Genomic DNA, 18,689 nt, shown 5'->3' with positions numbered 1-18,689 from the left:
AAAAATTGTTGTATGACTATATAAAACAGGTTGAACTTGATCATAGTTATATATTAACTGTTTTGGCAATTAAATATCCTCACTATACACGTGTTATTGAAATATGTTCACAAAACTAATAATAAAATGCACTTACGTAATTATTCTTCAGATCATCGTGAGTATATTCTATTCCATCGTCGATGATTGCTATCCGCACCCCCTTACCCGTGAATTTTAACTCTTTATACACCGGTACTAAATTCATATCCAACCGGATACCATCACTGTTATCTTTACCTCGATAATCTTGCTGAAATCAACAATAAATTAACAACCACGTTTTTCTCCTTCGACCGGGTATGACGTATTATGTTTAAAAGATTAGGTTAGATGATTAAAAAACTCATAAGGTTTAAAAGTTACTAAAAAGTTAAAAGAATATTATTTCATTGATTCGTCATTGTAAAGATATACATGAATACAATTACAAAAATATTTACAGAAGATGACAATTATCGGTTAAACGTTTTTTCTCGTTTATTTCATAACTCTGTTTAGGATTCGTACATAATCGATTCTTGCATATTGTTTGCACAATATATAATTTTTGATGACAAAAAAAATGAATCAAAAACTTCTCGAGCATTATAGTACTTGGTAGGTTTACATACCTGTAAATATCCTATAATTTTTTTATGGTTGAATGGGTTTGGAATTTAATCAAAATGCTCTAAGTTTGGTGGATTTTATAAAATAATGCATTTTAAAAACTCTCTCTATTATATATACATAAATATATATAATTTAATAATATATATATATATATATATTATACAAAGCAATCACCATCGAAGAAGAAAAATAACCTCGAATACAATGGACAATTTTTGTTTTCATATAAATTTAAAGTTAAAAAATAAAACAATTATATAACTACCTCGTACCATTGCAGATCCCAAAGTTCGTCGTCAAAATACTTCTCATATCTGCTGCGGACATCCGTCGGCACTCTTTTGTACAAGTTTCTCGTAAATCCCTGTTTAGCCCAATTCACCTAAAAGTTTTATCAATTTCACTAATCGACATATAATTTTATACCCAAGACTATACTGTATAAAACTGAATTTTAGCAATTCATTATAATTATGACATGAAGACGTTGAGTTAATAATATTATTTATTTATATGTCACTAACATCGGTTTAACTAAAAGAATAATTATGAACGATAAATGAATATATATTAAAATATGTATTAATGCTAAAGTTACTTTACTATAAATAAAACTTATCATATTTTTTGTTAACTAAATAGGAAAAAATATTATGCATTATATATTTATAATCTTTGTACTCCCTACAACTTAATACTATTACTATGTTTTTATAGCTTTAACTAATAGATATTATTGATGAGTAAATATTTTTCAGATTATACTGTCTGAAAAGAAACAAAAGTCTATTTGAAAAGTAGTTGATCTATGTATTATCTAAACTTCTACAATAAATTGTATGGATTCAAACAGAATACTTTAAAAAAAAAAACAATATTATGTCTTGATTATAATAGTAATTCAAAATACAAAAACAAATCATGGTATTAGTATGAATCTTTTAACAAAAGTATTAATTTTAATTCAAAGTTGTATGGAAATTGCATTCGTAAATTATATGATTATTACAAATCTATATACATATATTTATTTTTTTTAGTAACAGAATAGGTAAAAAACCTTCACTTTAAATTAATTTTAAATAATTAAACTAATTTTCTGTATGTCAACGCTTCATAACTAATGAACCACCTACTTAAAAAATAGACTCGTTAGTTATATAATATATTATAATAGGTATCCGGTGAATTGGTCGCCAAACAAAAATTATTTTTAAATATTTTTGAGTTATAATACTATACTACAGAATACATACAAGTAAAAATTAAATTAAAAATTAAAGTAAATAATTATAACTGATAATAATAAAATTTATATTAATGCTGTAATTGAAAATTATGAGCAATTCCTTTTAAAGTGAATTAATCGCGATTAAAATTATTCGCCATGTTAATTGATCGCCAAATATTTTTATAATTTAATAAACAATTTTAGATTTGATACAGATGAAAAGACAAATTTAAATAAAATTCAATGTTTTCAAAACATTGCGCTAAGAAAATTAATAAATGCTCCCCCATACATATCTAACCATACTCTCCATACAGACCTAAAATTAAAAACTATCCACGAGGAAGCTAAACACTTTTACAAAAGATTCCACAACCGTCTTTCCTCCCACTCAAATCCTTTAATTAAAAACCTTTCCTCCCTCTCAATCCCCGGCAGTCCTCCTAGACGATTAAAACGTGAATGGTATAGAGACCTGTTACAAATTGTAATATAGAAAAAAAAAAAAAAAATACTAACTTATTAAATATATTTAATTCATTTACATTTTTCATATAAACTATCAACATTTAAGTGTCATCATTGGGTGGCTTCTTTATTCACTTTTTGTATTTTGTATACTCATGTTATCTGTACCCCTTATCATATATGCTTATTGTGTCGTTTGATATAGATTGTATATTACGTATTAAAATAAAAAAAAAAAAAAAAAAGATTTGATACAAGAAAAAATTAAATTAAAAATAAAAGTAAATAATAATAATTGATAATTATAAAATTTATATTAATGCTGCACTCTTAATAAATTCCATTATTAAAAAATGAAAAATGCGATACAATTTAATACAAATTAATACGACTCAATACTTAAAGACACACTAGCATACTATACAAATATTATATAGTAGGTTTGTTGTACGGGTATAACCAATAGTTGAAGTAAAATACTAAAATGGAATTTTTGTTGTTCGAAAATTAATCGCCTTGAATATCAAGATTTATCGCCACGCTGAGTCATATTAGTCAAGTATAGTAAGTCAACAAAAGTCGTATAATTTTGATAAAACCTGTTTATAGCAATAATAGTTTTATCTTTGATAACTATAATTGATTACAAGTGTTACAACAAACGTTACATACCCATTGAGTTTATTGTATATACCTATATAATATATTAAATATCTACTGTTTATTCAATATTGATATACCTAGATAATGTATTTATATATATATTGGATCGAAAACCAGTATTAAAATGTTCAAAACTATTAAAAATTATTTTATTTGGCGATCAATTCACCGCGACCCATTATAATATTACATAAAATAGATTTTACAAAACAAATTTTAGTTACTATGAGAAAATCGATTGAAATAAAAGACCACATAAAATTATATTTATAATTTATCAAAATCAATATTAACTATTGACAAATAATTGAATTTCCAAAATGATACTTCAATTATATTTCTGTTATACAAATAGGTACGAGTAATATTATAATGTTTTTAATTATATATACATACTTTGTCATTTTGCTTTAAAATATTGGTCACATTATGAGATGGCTCATGATGAAATTCCGGATGATATTTCATTTTTACTTTATAAATATTTGGTATTCCGTGTACCTAGTATACAAATAATGACAATTTTTTCAAATTTCTGTAACGGATCAAATATTAATGATTATGTTATTCCTATAAGAAAACTAAACAAGAATTATGCGTGAATAATAAATTATTCAATTGTATGCGTTTTAAAATGATCCAGAGAGCATCTTATAATAAATAATAGCTATATTTATAGAGTACATCTGTAAAATGTGTACAGACATTTAAATTATTTAGAACGTTTTCATTGCCCTTCGAGATTTCAGGCAATCTGCTATCTGGTTGATGAACACTGGTTTTTCAACACTAATTACATTACAAAATATTATCCTTTAAACTATATCACTGTTAGCTATAAATTATAAATAATTATAAACAATAAAAGTTAGATTTTCTTTTAAAATCATTCCACTCAGTAACAGTTTCTTGTTAACTTGTGTGTAAATAAACGGAACAATTCCTTACATTATTCGTTTGATTAATGTAACGAGTTTGAATTGCTTAATGATTTTTTTTGTAATAATACTATTTAATATAAACTAGAGGGGATATTTTTTTACAGTTTACTTCATAAAAGTGTCATCAATGACTGTATTATTTCTTTCCGTGAAATATAAATAAATTAATTATTCTTACTGGTTTTGCATATGAAAAGCCTTGCATTACTATAGTTTCGTGAATTTCGTGCAGATTATCGTTCGTATGAAAATACCAATAGTTCGTGAAGTGTTTCACATCACTCGCACCGTGGTTCTATAAATAAAATTAATAAATTTTCATATTTTCAATCATTTGTTTTATTCTTATCGCCACCATAGATTTTGCACAAATATGAGTTAATTTTTATAAACCACTCTTATAAATACAAGTGTTTACTATTTCGTATTTATATTACAACCGTTTCAAACATCCAAGTTAGTATAGTATGAGATTTCAATATAGTTTTAAAATAAAATATTAGTATAGCTTTGTACCTATATATCACGTTTTTCATATAAAAAATGAATGTGAATATGTTATCTCTCAATTTGTATCTATTCAATCTGTGAAGAGAAAAACCAAAATCTGTTTTTAATTTATTTATTTTTTTTTTCATAAGATCAAACACATCAGCAATTTAATTATTTTATGAACACTTCTACAGAAATTATTATCTCATAGTGTCTTCATTGTAATTTATCCTGTATAAGTATGATATGAACACACATTTTATACATTATTATATATATATAATAATGTAACTCGATAATATATATGTACAACACTCATGTATCGTACGTTTTTGTTTTTTTTAATCAAAATGATTTCAATGATGTGAAGGTTGAATAAGTTTTGAAAAATTGATACAAATATTAATAACTATCTAAGATATAAAATATTAATACAAATATATACTACTGGGACATTCATGCAAAAATAATAATAATTATTTGACGAGTAAACAACACATCAAGTTTTTTTTAAATAATTAATATTTTAATTTTGTTCGTATTATATACTCCAGACGTTGCAGTGTGGTGTGTATATAATACTTATACTACTGCAACACATTTTTAGATTCTGAGTGAATTTCAATAATTTGTCATGTTTTTTTTTTTTTTTTTTAAATATTTTACATGATTTCGACCAGAAAAAATCACAACAATCATAAAAGATTTATGATAAAAACTTATGTCTTTTTGGTACATAAAAGAAAGGTAATTTTACAATTATCTCAATAGTTTACTAGATAGTTACGATAAAAACTGATAAATAGTTATATTAATAAGACAACACTTAGGTACGACATTTAGATCCTGACAAATTTGGATTTTCGTTTTCATTTGTATTCAAAATATTAAAATCAAAAATATGAAATTTTCAATAAATGCTTATATCCACGTTTAATATTAATGGCAATTAAAAAAAAATTAGGGCTATTTATAAAAAATTTAAATTTTCGTATTTTCTTGGCATTTTTTTAATAGGTTAACAAAATAATAATTTTTTTACCAAAATTATTTTGGTTAGACAAAAAAATCATGAAAATTTAATATGATGTTCCACATACATTTATTTCACTGTTGGTAAAAATGAGTTTTATGTCAAAATTTAAATTTGGGTTTTAGTGAGATTCCGGATTCGAAATCAGTTTTTTCGATATGAATCTAGTCATTAGTTTAAATATTAAATTTGAATAGAACAAAAAAAAACTAAGAAAATACAATACATTTTCCCAGTTATTAATTCATAACATTTTCAATTTTTATACTTTAAGATTGCAAATTGGATGTCATATTTTCTATATTGACAAAAAAAAATTTAAAAAAATACTGCATTATTAAATTAAATTTTGACCAAGTCGGATATTTTAGTGAATTTCCACTAAATATTATTGGCTGTTTTACAATAACATTGCATAGTTTTGAATTATTTCAATGAAGTTTATAATGTTTATATATTTTTTCGGTTGTCGCAAACGTAAGAACTTTAAAAGTTCAACTTAAGTTATTAAGAAATTTGGTTCTTTTACTATATTAGCCATTTTATAAAATATAAACTGTTTCACCTAGCCCCATTTACTTAGAATTATTTTTTCATGAGCGATGAATTTAAAATTTAAAAGACACATGTCATTTCCCCTATATTTTACCCAATCCTGGTGTCTCACCAGGATTATATTTCGCATTTTTTTTTTTTTTTATCTTCAGGCTTTCATCTGTGCGTGTGAGGCAACGTTGTAATGATCACTGATTGGATGGGCGGGCAACATTATAATTGGTTGGTTTGGGTCAAGAACAGAAATACTGCACGTGGTTCTGAATGTTTCCCATTGACAATAAATTTGCCTTAACCAAAAACTATACTCGTACAAAATGTGTTGCTTATTAGCAGATTATATTATAATTAATTTTCCAAATCGTACATGCTTATTTATACAAGACATTTCAATAATCAATTTTGTTATATCCTGAATGCGAACTTATTATATTTATACATATTTAAAATAAATCGATTTTGTAATAAACACAAACTAAAATTACAATTTTGGTTACAACTTAATTTATTCTAAAATAATTTATCCGAATAATGGCACCTATAATATAATAATACTGTATTAATATTTCATTTTTAATAGAAACCATAGTAATGAATCACATAATATCGTAAATATATTTCGAAATTCATCATATGGTTAAATTGTCAATATTAGTTCTACTATATACGAGTATATACTAGTTATATTACTTAAAATGCATTGAAAATTATATATTTAATAGTTAATAATATGAATTCAAGATGATTAAAAAAAAATTTTCATCGAATTTAAAAACACTGAATACTATTTCTACAAAATAGAGAAAAATTCCAAAAATTATCTTTTGTTCCACAAAAATATGTAAAATTAATAAAAAAAACTAGTTTATTAATTTGTTGAATAGGTGTTGTTAACATTAACAATTTTTCATAAAACTTCTGGGTATCGTTTGATAAGAGAATATAAATTTAATCGGAATTTTAAAATCTAAAATAAATACTTTTAAATGCGTATTAATGGCTTAATATTTAATTAAAATATATTTAAATCAAATTAATGTGAATATTATTATCAATTACTTTTTAGAACCAAATTTTTATTTTTATTTTTTATTTTTACATAATAACTGTCATAAAATAAATTAAAGATTTTTTTTTATGAATAGTTATAACATTAATATTGTTATTTTAATTTCAACTGTTAGCACGTATATTATCTACTCCAATTTACATAGCGCAATCATCATGTTTATATGTGCCAGTAAAACTCACGTTTAAATGAGTTCATACTTATTTTGGAGCTATTTAGAAGTTATTGTGATAAATGGAATTACCTTGCACGTATACAAAAACGAAATATAAATCAATTGCATGCATGTAAGAAAAAAATAAAGATTTATAAAATTATTCATTTGATGGACTACTTACAGCCATTATATGTTACTTTTTTCAAAAATATGGTAAACCATATTCAAATCAATTATAGTTAATTCATAATTTTCATTTGCAAAGATTTGTAGAGCGTATTTTATCATTTTTTTCCAATGACTCTAATAGTATTATTTCAATATCAATAGAACGGTTGTAATTAATAAATTTTATAAATTTTGATGGAAATATTCAAATATGTATTATTTTTTTATATGATAAACTACTACCATTTAACAATATTAAATTTATTAATCATGTTAGTTTTGCGACGCAATCAAATCTCAATTTTTCTTTACTTTTAAATAAGGTAGAACTAGTCGTCAACAAAACAGACGGAATACAAATTTTAATGAATATTATTCAATTAAATTCAACAAGATAAAACCATGTTATGGAAAGAAACACGATCACTACATGATTTATATAGGTAACATATGAAACCAATAAATCGCTATATAATAATTCAACCAGTTTAGGTACTTATTATTAATTAGGTATAAAATATGATGAGGGTATTCTAGAACGTTACATTAATTAAGATTTCTCTATGTTGGCTCACCTTAACCTATACATTTACTGAAGATTTTGGTGAACACAATATAAACAGTGAAATATCTATTAATGGACTTGAAAAAATAAAGGTTTGAATTTTTCTTTTGAAAAAGTTTATTTTTTTTTGGTAGATTTTCGTAAGATTATATATTCATTTTATATTCTAATATGTTTAAATTGAATAAAAACATTCAACAATAACATTCATTGTAATAATTGGGATCCATAAATTCGTATCATTCCAGTTTCCTCGTTCGACAAATCTAACGTTGACAAAATTAATTTTTTAACTTTGTATTTGTGTTCATTACTTAATATATTCTATACACTGATTATTTAATGATATTATAAATATTCATTGTTATTGACCTCTTACATATTTAATATTTATTTAATTTTTTAATATTTTATAATGGTTTTTTCGACATATCAACGTACACACAACATAACAAAATTATTTTTTGCATTTATTGCAATATGTTGCTTATAGGTTAATATAAGTTTATATTGATTACTGACCTATAATCGAATTTAATAAAATTAAAATATAATCTCCTATATAATTGAAACTACAGATTTATATATATATATATATATACAAAGTAGTATAAGAATGCTTATTTTTTTTTTTTATATTTTAATTAAACATTTCTAAGTTATAATTTATGGGTAATGTATGTTTGCTATGTATGGAAGACTTTATTACTAAGATACTATACTGATTACTAAGAAATTATTCAAATTAATTTACAAAGACTTAATGTAATTTCTTTGATCAATACAAAAGGTATTAACAATTTCTTTAACATTTATTATTGTATTTAATCGATATTCAATACCTGGATATATGTTTAATAACAAAACACTTTTTATACAAAAGAAAAATATCAATTTACTAATAATTTTATAATTTTAAATTTATATAACCCTGAAAGTAGTAATTCAAATATTGACAATGTCACATTAAAAAATCCAAAAATTTAACAGAACTGAAAACTGTAAAAAATTAATATTTCAATTTGAAATACAAAAATTGATATTACCACAGGATACTTCTTAAAATGTACAAAATATCATTGTGTTGGTAAGTATAGTCTATGTAATGTAATATAATGTATGTACATATACATTTTCGGTTAATAAGATTTGAAAAAAATTCATAATTTAAATGTAAAAAAATGAGCCAAGTACATTAAAAAATAAACATGTATATTAAATAATACTAGTTTTACATATCAAATCTTGAAATGCATATACTTATGCTTGATAATATGCTCATTAGCTTAAAATATTATATAAAAGACAAGAGTTTAAAATTATTTTAATGCTACAAATAAATCTATTATATCTGAAGAAAAATGTTTAAGGTGTATTCATTTCTGAATATTAAACAAGTTGTGTAACTATTAAACCAATCACTGATTACTTACATGATGTACTCTTAAATCGGATGAATCGATTAAATAATTTCCATTGACAAAATAAAAATATTCGATTAAATATAGTAAACCAACAACAACTTTTATTTTCATTCTGAAAAAAAAAAAATTACGTGAAATATTATTATGTGAATATTTGTATATAACTTATGGAATACCTACTACTTAGGTAAGTAATAATGACTCATAACATAAATAATCTTTAGAAATATATTTAAACCTTCTCCAAAAAATCAATATATACACTAGGTTCATAATGTGTTTTGTCTAGATGAAATTTTCATTGCAAACAAAACTGCAAGTATTTATCTGATATTTTTAAGAAACTCATTGTAATACAACCAAAAAACCTAAACTAGTATAATTTATGCAAAACATTTTGTACCAGACATTTGTACCATAGCTGTTAAAGAAGTTAAAAAGATTTTAATTTGATATATTCTACAAAAATATAAATAAATGTAAAAAGTTCAATAAAATAGATAAACAGTTTTAAACACAAACAAAAATAATTTTAAAATGTGATATAAGTATAGTTAGACATTATAAACTAAAGATAGTATTTAAAGTGGTATCTGTGTGTTGTAACTTTTTTTAATTTCATTCTTTATTTTAACAAAAAATTATAAAAATATCTCGATATCTTTATCATTATTTCTTAATAGTATTTTAAATATTTATATGCAATTCCTTAATTATTAGGAAGCATTAACGTTATATTTTTACAAACAAGATAGCTCTGAATTATATTTCTCTATATTAGTTATTATGATTTTAAATCATTAATTTATAGTATGTAGTTAAAAATAATATATATTGACTAATTTCTGAATAAAGCAATTGGTAATAACATTCTCGAAAAATAAAATATGTATTAAATAATCTAAGTCTAATACAACTACTTCATATATTTACTACAATAATAGAAAATTGGCTGTAGGATAAACTTAATTTCTTTCAAGTACTCTGTTTTATTAAAATGTCCAATCTAAAACAATTTAACTAATAACTTTTTGCAGTGGATTAAGCTTTAGTCAAGGCAATTTTATAAATAATCTACTGAGTGTAGAGAAAATAAATATATAATTTAAATACATCTATAGCTTTTAGAATAATTTTACTGGCTATAGATATTTTTTAACTGCAATATTCTTTTGATAACTAAACTTTTAGATGTTTGAAAAACAATTTAAAAATTATTTACATACCTAGATGGTTAAAAAAAAAAAACAGTATTATAAAATACATTGTACCATAAGTTATATGTTATTTTAATCCAATTAAATCTTAAGTAATACAGCGCACATCGGTATTTTAATTAAATTCTTCAAATTACGCATTTGTAAGCTAATTAATTTTCAAAAGTTTTTTTTTTATAATCATAAATACTATACAATGTTGTGTCTATCAACATGTTATAGTAACGGTCACACAAAAAGTATTATTCAAGTTAAATTAAAAAAGATAAGTCAAGAAATACCTATTACATTACTACGTAAGTAAGAATACTCTGTGGTATACCTTTTTTAACTGATTTATTAACAAATAAAATAACTAACAATAAATGTCTCAATGTCCTTTGTAATTCAATAAAACATTAAATGTAATATTGAGTTCAAAAATATAATTTTTGAATAAAAAACTAAAAAAAAAAAAGTCGAGATAAACGTGTTCATGAGAAATTGCATCATCGATAATTGTATATTATTTTTATCAACTGTATAATCACACTTTATTGCACACATTTAAATACATACACCTGACCTATTTTCACCATTATTTGTTGATATAATATCACCATCGGTTACAGACCACCATGTTTTCACTCGATGGACAGCTCAAAATTTGTCAATTATAATTATATACCTATAATCATAGAACAAGTAGCACAAATGTGAAACACTTTTTGTCTCTGGAAAATATTGAGAAACTCTGTGATCTTCCATATCCAGCACTGAATATCATTATTACATGTTATGGTGTACACAAATTAATATTATAAATAATTAATTAAAATACATATGCCTTTATTTGTATATTACTTATGTGTATTCTAGTAATCTCAAGTAAAAGTTCCAATTTGGAACTAACGGAATGTACTTTAAACAACCACGCTTTTTAACCATAACTCTAAAAATTCTATGCAATACACACATACATATATATATGGTTCACCTCGTTTAGATACATATCGTCTTTTTTGACACTTACTTTTTAATTTCAAAAAGTAGTATAGCTTAACTTGAGAATACTTCATCTGTTAAGGTACTGCAGAAAATGTACTACATTTTTATGGGATATTAACGTCGTTTTATTATTCTTAAAAAGCAACTTTACCGGTATACTTTACTATTTCCACACTAAAAATTGAGATTATAAAAAAAAAACATGGGTGTGTCAATGTACCTACGTGATCATTAAAGTGCATTCAATGTATTCGACATGTGAAAAACAGTAAAAATAACATTTTATAATTAACTTCATATAACACAATCTAACATATCGTATAATAAATATGTAATATTCTCTTCGTACCCAATTTAAAATGTATCATTAATATTATTCCACATTTAAAACTATATATAGTATTGAAACTTTTTTTCTTATCGATTTTTATGAGGGCATTTTAACGTAAATATTCAGTAGTAATGTTTCATGCGTTATTCACAATTGAGTCTCTGGACGATTTTGTGTATTTTATATGACATAAATTATTCAACGATATAGTAAAAGTACACTATAATTATCGAATTCGATATTTTTTAGCAAATACGTCACAACATAATATTACGTGACATCACGTCATAAAAATTTCAAATCTCGAATTTTTAATTCTGCCTCGTGTCATTATTTTAGATACCTATACTTTACTCACATATAAAATATACCTTTTATTTTAACCATTATTCAATGAAGTTCTTGAAATAATTCAATCCTCAAAAATCATCGTATTTTTGATGTTTTTATTTTATTTTTTTTTCACTTTTATTGATTAAAATATATTTTTAGTGTATGAAACAAAAATATTCGTATAATACAATTTATCAAGGTATTTACAAAAAACTGTTTTGACACTTGATTTAATCACAAAAATAGAAATTAAATAATATTTATTTGATTTGTTAATTGTTCGGTAAAATTATTCATGATAATGTTATGTAAATTTTAACCTTTTTTCTTTGATTTCAACAATTATTTATTCTACAATATTTATCAAACATAAAAATGTTGTATTAATATATAAATATCTTAAAATATTTTAAGTGTGTAAATAGAGTTTTGTAAAATTATAAATACATTTTTACTTAACTCAAGAAATATTTATTATCTTTAAATGTATTAATATTTTACTTCATTAATAATTATAAACCTTTGATTATAATATACTTTGGTTACTGTATTCAAACATAAAATTATTACAATTTTGAAATTTGGAAATTTCATTATATCATTCAATTAATTCAATATAGATCAAGAGATCGATTTGATTTATCGCATGTCAATATTATTTTATTTAATATAATATTGAAACTTAAACAGTTCAATAGATCATTCGTAAATCAAAATATCATTACGCCTCAAATATGATTCAAATTATAATCTTTGGGTCCACTTTCGCTGACGTTAATTATTGATATATTAGGGTTTTAAATAAAAATAAATATGTTATATTTAATGAACTATTTTAATACACTGTATTAAAAAGTACATAGCGGCTTAGAGAAAAATGTTATTTTTATTCAGTATTAGAATGATTATAAAGTACCATTTTAATACCTATACTTGATTTTTCGTAATAATTAAATATGATAGTTAAAGATTATAATTTAAAAATATGTAGCATATGAGTGAATAAAATTTTTAAATTTTACAAACAAAAAAAATGTACAAAAGATTTACAGAGATATGAAAAACTTGTGTTTAAAAAGATTACTTCTCTTCATATATATATATATATATATATATATATATATATATATATTAGTTTCTTTATTGGGCATTAAAGAACATTTTGTATTTTCCACATGAATGGCTGAACAAATTTATAACATTGACGTGCCTTAAGAGTCAATTTAAGAATACATTGTATACTTTTGTTTTACGAACAAAATTTATTTTTTTTTTATATATTAGAACCTTTAGTGTAAACTATTACAGTTCGACAATTAAAATAATGTTAAATTTCACAATTAATATATAAAAACTTAACAAAATAAGAAAAATAAACACAATTATTATAATGAAAATAAAAATATTGAAGATAGTTAATTATAATATAGATAAGCATTACAATAGAAAGTTTCTTATTTTAATTTTTAGAGATGTGGTTGTTAGCTATTCGGCTAACAGGTAAACATAAAATACAATTATAACTTAGGAATAATATTGTAGCATGAAATCGATAATTAGGTAATTAGATAAGAATATGAAATTAAATAGTACACAATTTGATGTACTTACAATGATATATGGAATTACAGTTGACCTTTATTTAATAATGACATAAGGAGTGATAGGAGGGGTTTTATAATCGCAGTGAATTCGGTAAAGAAAGAAATAAATAAAGTTTCTATATTAAGAGATAAGTGGGAGTGTTTATAATTGGCGGAAGTAGCTTCGGCATATGATGGTTTATCAGTATTGGAATTTAAGGTGGATTTAGGAAAGTTAATATGAGATTTCAGAGTATAAATGAAGTGTTCACGATGAGGTGGTCTATTATTAAGTTTTTTATAAACAGTACAACCTTTGTAATTTGCTGGGTGACTACCTTGGCATAAAGCACATCTGGCCGGAGATTCTGGTGACATAGTGCATACGTCAGATCTATGTTCTTCGCCATATCTGATGCATTGTGGAACGTGGTTGCAGTAACCCTGAGTGTGCCCGTAAGCTAGACAGCGGTGGCATTGAGGTGGGCCTTTACGTGGATAGGGTTTTTCGACAATAATTTTTGTGTGTAGAAGATACTCGATTCTGTATAAATCTATATATTGTTAGTGGCTTTTTTGAGGTCGACGAAAAAGAGAGGCAGAGGTGATTTATCGGAAGAGCGCTTAATGTTATGAACGTGGTTGAACGTGTAACCTGGTGTCCCAATTCCGAAAGAGCGGTAATTATATCATCAGTAGTGGTAGAGGGGTCGAAATTACGAATCACCACACGTAATGGGCGCTTATCATACGAATGGTATGAATGAAAACTGATATTGGTCTCAATTAGATATTTAATGAGTAGTCTGTAATGCTCATAGAAATGAGTATGGATGATCAGGTAAGAAGTAGTGGTTTTACATATAAACTCAGTTGTATTGATAATTGTCATCAAGTTTGAGGTGAAACTGGAAAAATTACTCACGCCTTTAACATAAACTGCAGGTGGTTTTGGTGTAATTTTTTGATCACGAGATTGAGTCTTGTTTGGCTGTGTGTTGTCGTTTGAGTCGTTTAATGTGGTAAGAACTGAGTACCGGTTAGGAGTTATAAATATTTTTTTGATTTATTATCCACTGGCTTGGATGAAAGCGAAAAAGACGATAAATTTCTTTTGCTTGGAGTTGAATTAGTTTTGCTTGTGCCACGATTATTAGTCGATTGGGCCGCCATATTATGTAAACGTAAAGACAGAATATAATAATATAATATAAGCGTATGAAAAACATATAACGGAGCGAGCATAATGACCGTGCGTTCATGATGAACGTTATCGCCGGACTGAAAATTTAAAATTATTTTCTAATTTATTACTCAAAATGTTCGTTTTTTATTTGAATTGTTTTATAGTTACATATTTAATATTATAAAAGCTTGAAACCGAACATAACGATAACGAGAAAAAGAAAAAGAAACCATCTATTTAACACACATCTTAAATCATTTATACATGTATCGAATATTGTATTATCATTAAAATTAATATAATTATAAAATATAAAATAATAAATGAAATTGAATAAAGTAAGTATTCTTAGGACTTTTTTTCTTTTCTTTTTTTTAATTGTACGACCACATTGATAAAAATGTTTTTTATAAAATGTATTAATATTTAACAATAAGAAATTATATTTTCAAAATATTTTGATTTTATACTAGTTATGTATATTTTGGGAGATTTTATCATAAAGTATATATCAAAACAAAAACTCCAATATCTGCCGTACTTGTTCGTTTTATTTTTAATTTAATCAATTGTTTATCAATAGAGTTAATATTTTTTAACTCCTTAAAACTCAAAAAAAAAAAAAAACACTTAAACTAAAGAAAAAATATATGCAAAATGAAAACCTTAAATAAAAACAGATTGAGCAATAATTATGGATTATATTATCAAAAAAAAAATAATCAATTTAAAAATATAATACAACTAAAAAAAAAAAAAAAACTAAAAAATTGAAAAATCAAGAGTGAATTTCCACTATTTTATTCCCCATGGTATACATCAAATTTATAATTTATTTTTAGACCAAAGAAAAAAAAAATGACTAAAAATCTGAACTCTGTAGTTATCAGTTATCCGTTTATGTAACCACTAACTTACTTTTCGAGCAAAAACTTTGAAAAATATTAAAATAAGTGGCTTCCGGATAAAGTATAAATTATATTCAAATAAAACAATGGCCGTAACATGTGGGCCGGGATGAACTTTTAACGCCGTACGAAATAGCAGAACGCAAACAATGCGCCGAAGCGCAATAATAAAAGGAGGCGACGCTTTGCGTGTTGTCGGGCGCATCCGGAAAAATCAACGATCCCGTGCGAAAACTTTACCGCCGACCAACGCGCGATGGGCCCCACTGCCGAAATAGAACAACTGTCGCATCGTACATGGGGATTCCGCAAGATTTCTTAATAAAACAGCATCAGACGTGATCGCGGACATTCCTCCGGCCCAGTCGACCTAGTGCTGAAAGTATTCCGAACAATGTTGTTTGGACGCTACGTCGAGCGGGTACTAAAGTACACCACGTACGTAACTCTCTAGGAAAAAGGATAAAGATAAAACGTTTAAAATGGCGAGACGATTTACTATCGGTTTTTTGGGGGAATTCGGGGGGGGGAGGTAAGTGATCGGACGTGATAGCGCGCAATCATCGGCACAATACTGTATGTCGGAGATGAAAAATTTGCGGGCAAAAGTTTTACCGCTTAAAATTCCGAGGTTTTAAAAAGAGCTATCACACCACACCGTTTCGATATTGGTAAACTTGTTGACCGATATTCGTTGTTAACGTGATCGAAAAAAACGACAAAAACAAAAAAAAAAAAATTAATAAAGCATTACATTTTGCTATCGGACATGTAAGCCTAGAATATATGTATATTTACTTACATTCTAAAACAGTACATGTTAAGATGTGTTCACCACATGCATATTATTGAGTTTCGGAAGAAATTCAATTGCGTTTCACAAAAGTCAACAAACTTATTTCGTGTGTCGTCAGAAAGTTTTCATATAAACTCCACATCACACTACGATAAAACTTAGAACTGTTGAACCCTGAACATAATTTCTACAATATTCCGTAATTGTATTGCACGTCGGGGTATACGGATGTTGTAGCAGTTAACTTAAAGTTTTAAAGTCAAAATCGTCATGTCGATTAAGAATTCGAAAGATTTTATGTTATAATCAAGTACATCCTTACTTTTGTAAAATTTGCAAATTAGTTGAATTTGTAAGCTTCAAACAACCAGTGATATTCTGAAACCCAATGTTTATTCTTCGTTACCTCTGATCGCGTGCAAACGGTGAAAGTACAAGGGATTATCGGTAATTCAAACGTAGTGCAGATATGGTATCACACTATAAGTCATATGGAATGTTCACGTAATATTCATATACATTTCAAAGAAATGATAAATTATTGAATTAAATTCGATTATCAATGAAAGTCAAAGTAAAAAAAAATTATTGAAAATTATGTTATATTTAATTATGAGTTGTACAAAAATATATGACATTTTATATACTCTTTGTAAATTAAATTTCTACATAAATATATCATAAGCATATAAATATTAAAAATAATTATTAAATTTCAAATGAACATAAATTAATGACATAAAATAAATTCAATGAAACAATATATTTTTGCGGTTTATGAAAATATGGATTTTTCTATATATTAGATAACTCCATTAAATGTTAAAAAAAAATTTCATACAACTAGTTAAGACATAATTTCATTTAAAATAATGATATTGCAGATTGAATTATTAATTTTTTTTTACAAATAAAACACGTTTATAAAAAAAATTTATTTAGCGTAGACATCGATCATCATAGTAATCAAAACATTTTTTAGGATACTTTATTTTAAACTCAGCTAATTCCATCTTCGTTTTTTTTTTTTTTTTTAGTAATTTTCATTTTTTCAATATATAGAACAGTAAATAAAAAAATTTAAAAACGACTTTTGACAAATACGTTTTACGTTTAATTTTTCATCAAATTTGTGTGAAACATTTTATCTACAGTCTTGCAATAAAGAAAATATTTTAACAAAAATAAAACCATGATTGTATAACAATATATACCTCACTTCATTTAATAAAATAAAAATACATTTACATTGTTTGAAAAATTCAATAGTAATATGTTTGCAAATTTACATCAAATTTCTAATAAAAAAACATGATTATAATACATCTAAAAATAATCGATACAACAAAATTGGTTCTACAAGAAAATTGTTGGCTCCTTATTATTTCCCTATTGCATTTATTACTTTTAAATCAATTATTCTAAAATTGTCTCTACTGAAATGTATGTTAATAATGCTTACAATTGACGTTGTTTATTTTCAAGATAGTCTTGAAATTTCATAATTTTTTTATATACCTTTACTTTTATGTTATATTATACCAAGCTTTTTAAAATTATCAAACAATTTTTATTTTTAATCAACTTAAAATGAATTTGGAAGGCTTAAATGGACAAAATTAAAATTGTTTTACAAATAAAATAAAAATATATTTATTTACTTTACTATTTAAAGTAATTATTAATAAAAATATAAAAAAAAACTACTAATTAATACTAAAATCAATGAAATCCGTACAAATTCTATAGTAACATTTTTTTTTTGTTTATTTATTTATTATTACAATTTTGTTACATAGAAATCGTTTTAGCATTATTAAATCCAACTAATACCCAACAAAGGAGCATTTACGAACGCCTTTTATAATTGACATTTAATTAAATTGTCTTAGCTCCTCCTTTATTAGGATCGGAAGAATAAAAAAAAC

At 24.5% G+C, this 18,689-nt stretch overlaps 1 protein-coding gene across 2 annotated transcripts in view; it reads right to left on the bottom strand.

Annotated features, from left to right (window-relative positions):
• The window catches only part of LOC112684604 (neuroendocrine convertase 1-like), a 49,246-nt gene that overhangs the window by 26,758 nt on the left and 3,799 nt on the right, over positions 1 to 18,689 (bottom strand). Inside the window, exons 2-6 of one of the 2 annotated variants that reach the window (XM_025556213.1) lie at positions 9,430 to 9,532; positions 4,136 to 4,252; positions 3,413 to 3,517; positions 920 to 1,036; positions 137 to 292 (exon numbers count right to left, since the gene is read on the bottom strand). In XM_025556213.1, the coding sequence (XP_025411998.1) occupies positions 137 to 292; positions 920 to 1,036; positions 3,413 to 3,517; positions 4,136 to 4,252; positions 9,430 to 9,531 (597 nt within the window). In that variant the 5' untranslated portion in view covers position 9,532. The remainder of the gene's footprint in view (positions 1 to 136; positions 293 to 919; positions 1,037 to 3,412; positions 3,518 to 4,135; positions 4,253 to 9,429; positions 9,533 to 18,689) is intronic. The other variant, XM_025556214.1, reaches the window with a different exon arrangement.

This window comes from Sipha flava, unplaced genomic scaffold (genome assembly GCF_003268045.1).
Source record: "Sipha flava isolate LNK unplaced genomic scaffold, YSA_version1 252_pilon_pilon, whole genome shotgun sequence".
In the NCBI taxonomy this organism is placed as follows: domain Eukaryota; kingdom Metazoa; phylum Arthropoda; class Insecta; order Hemiptera; family Aphididae; genus Sipha; species Sipha flava.
Note: the sequence above shows the minus strand (reverse complement) of the source record. Positions and strands in the feature narration are given on the sequence as shown.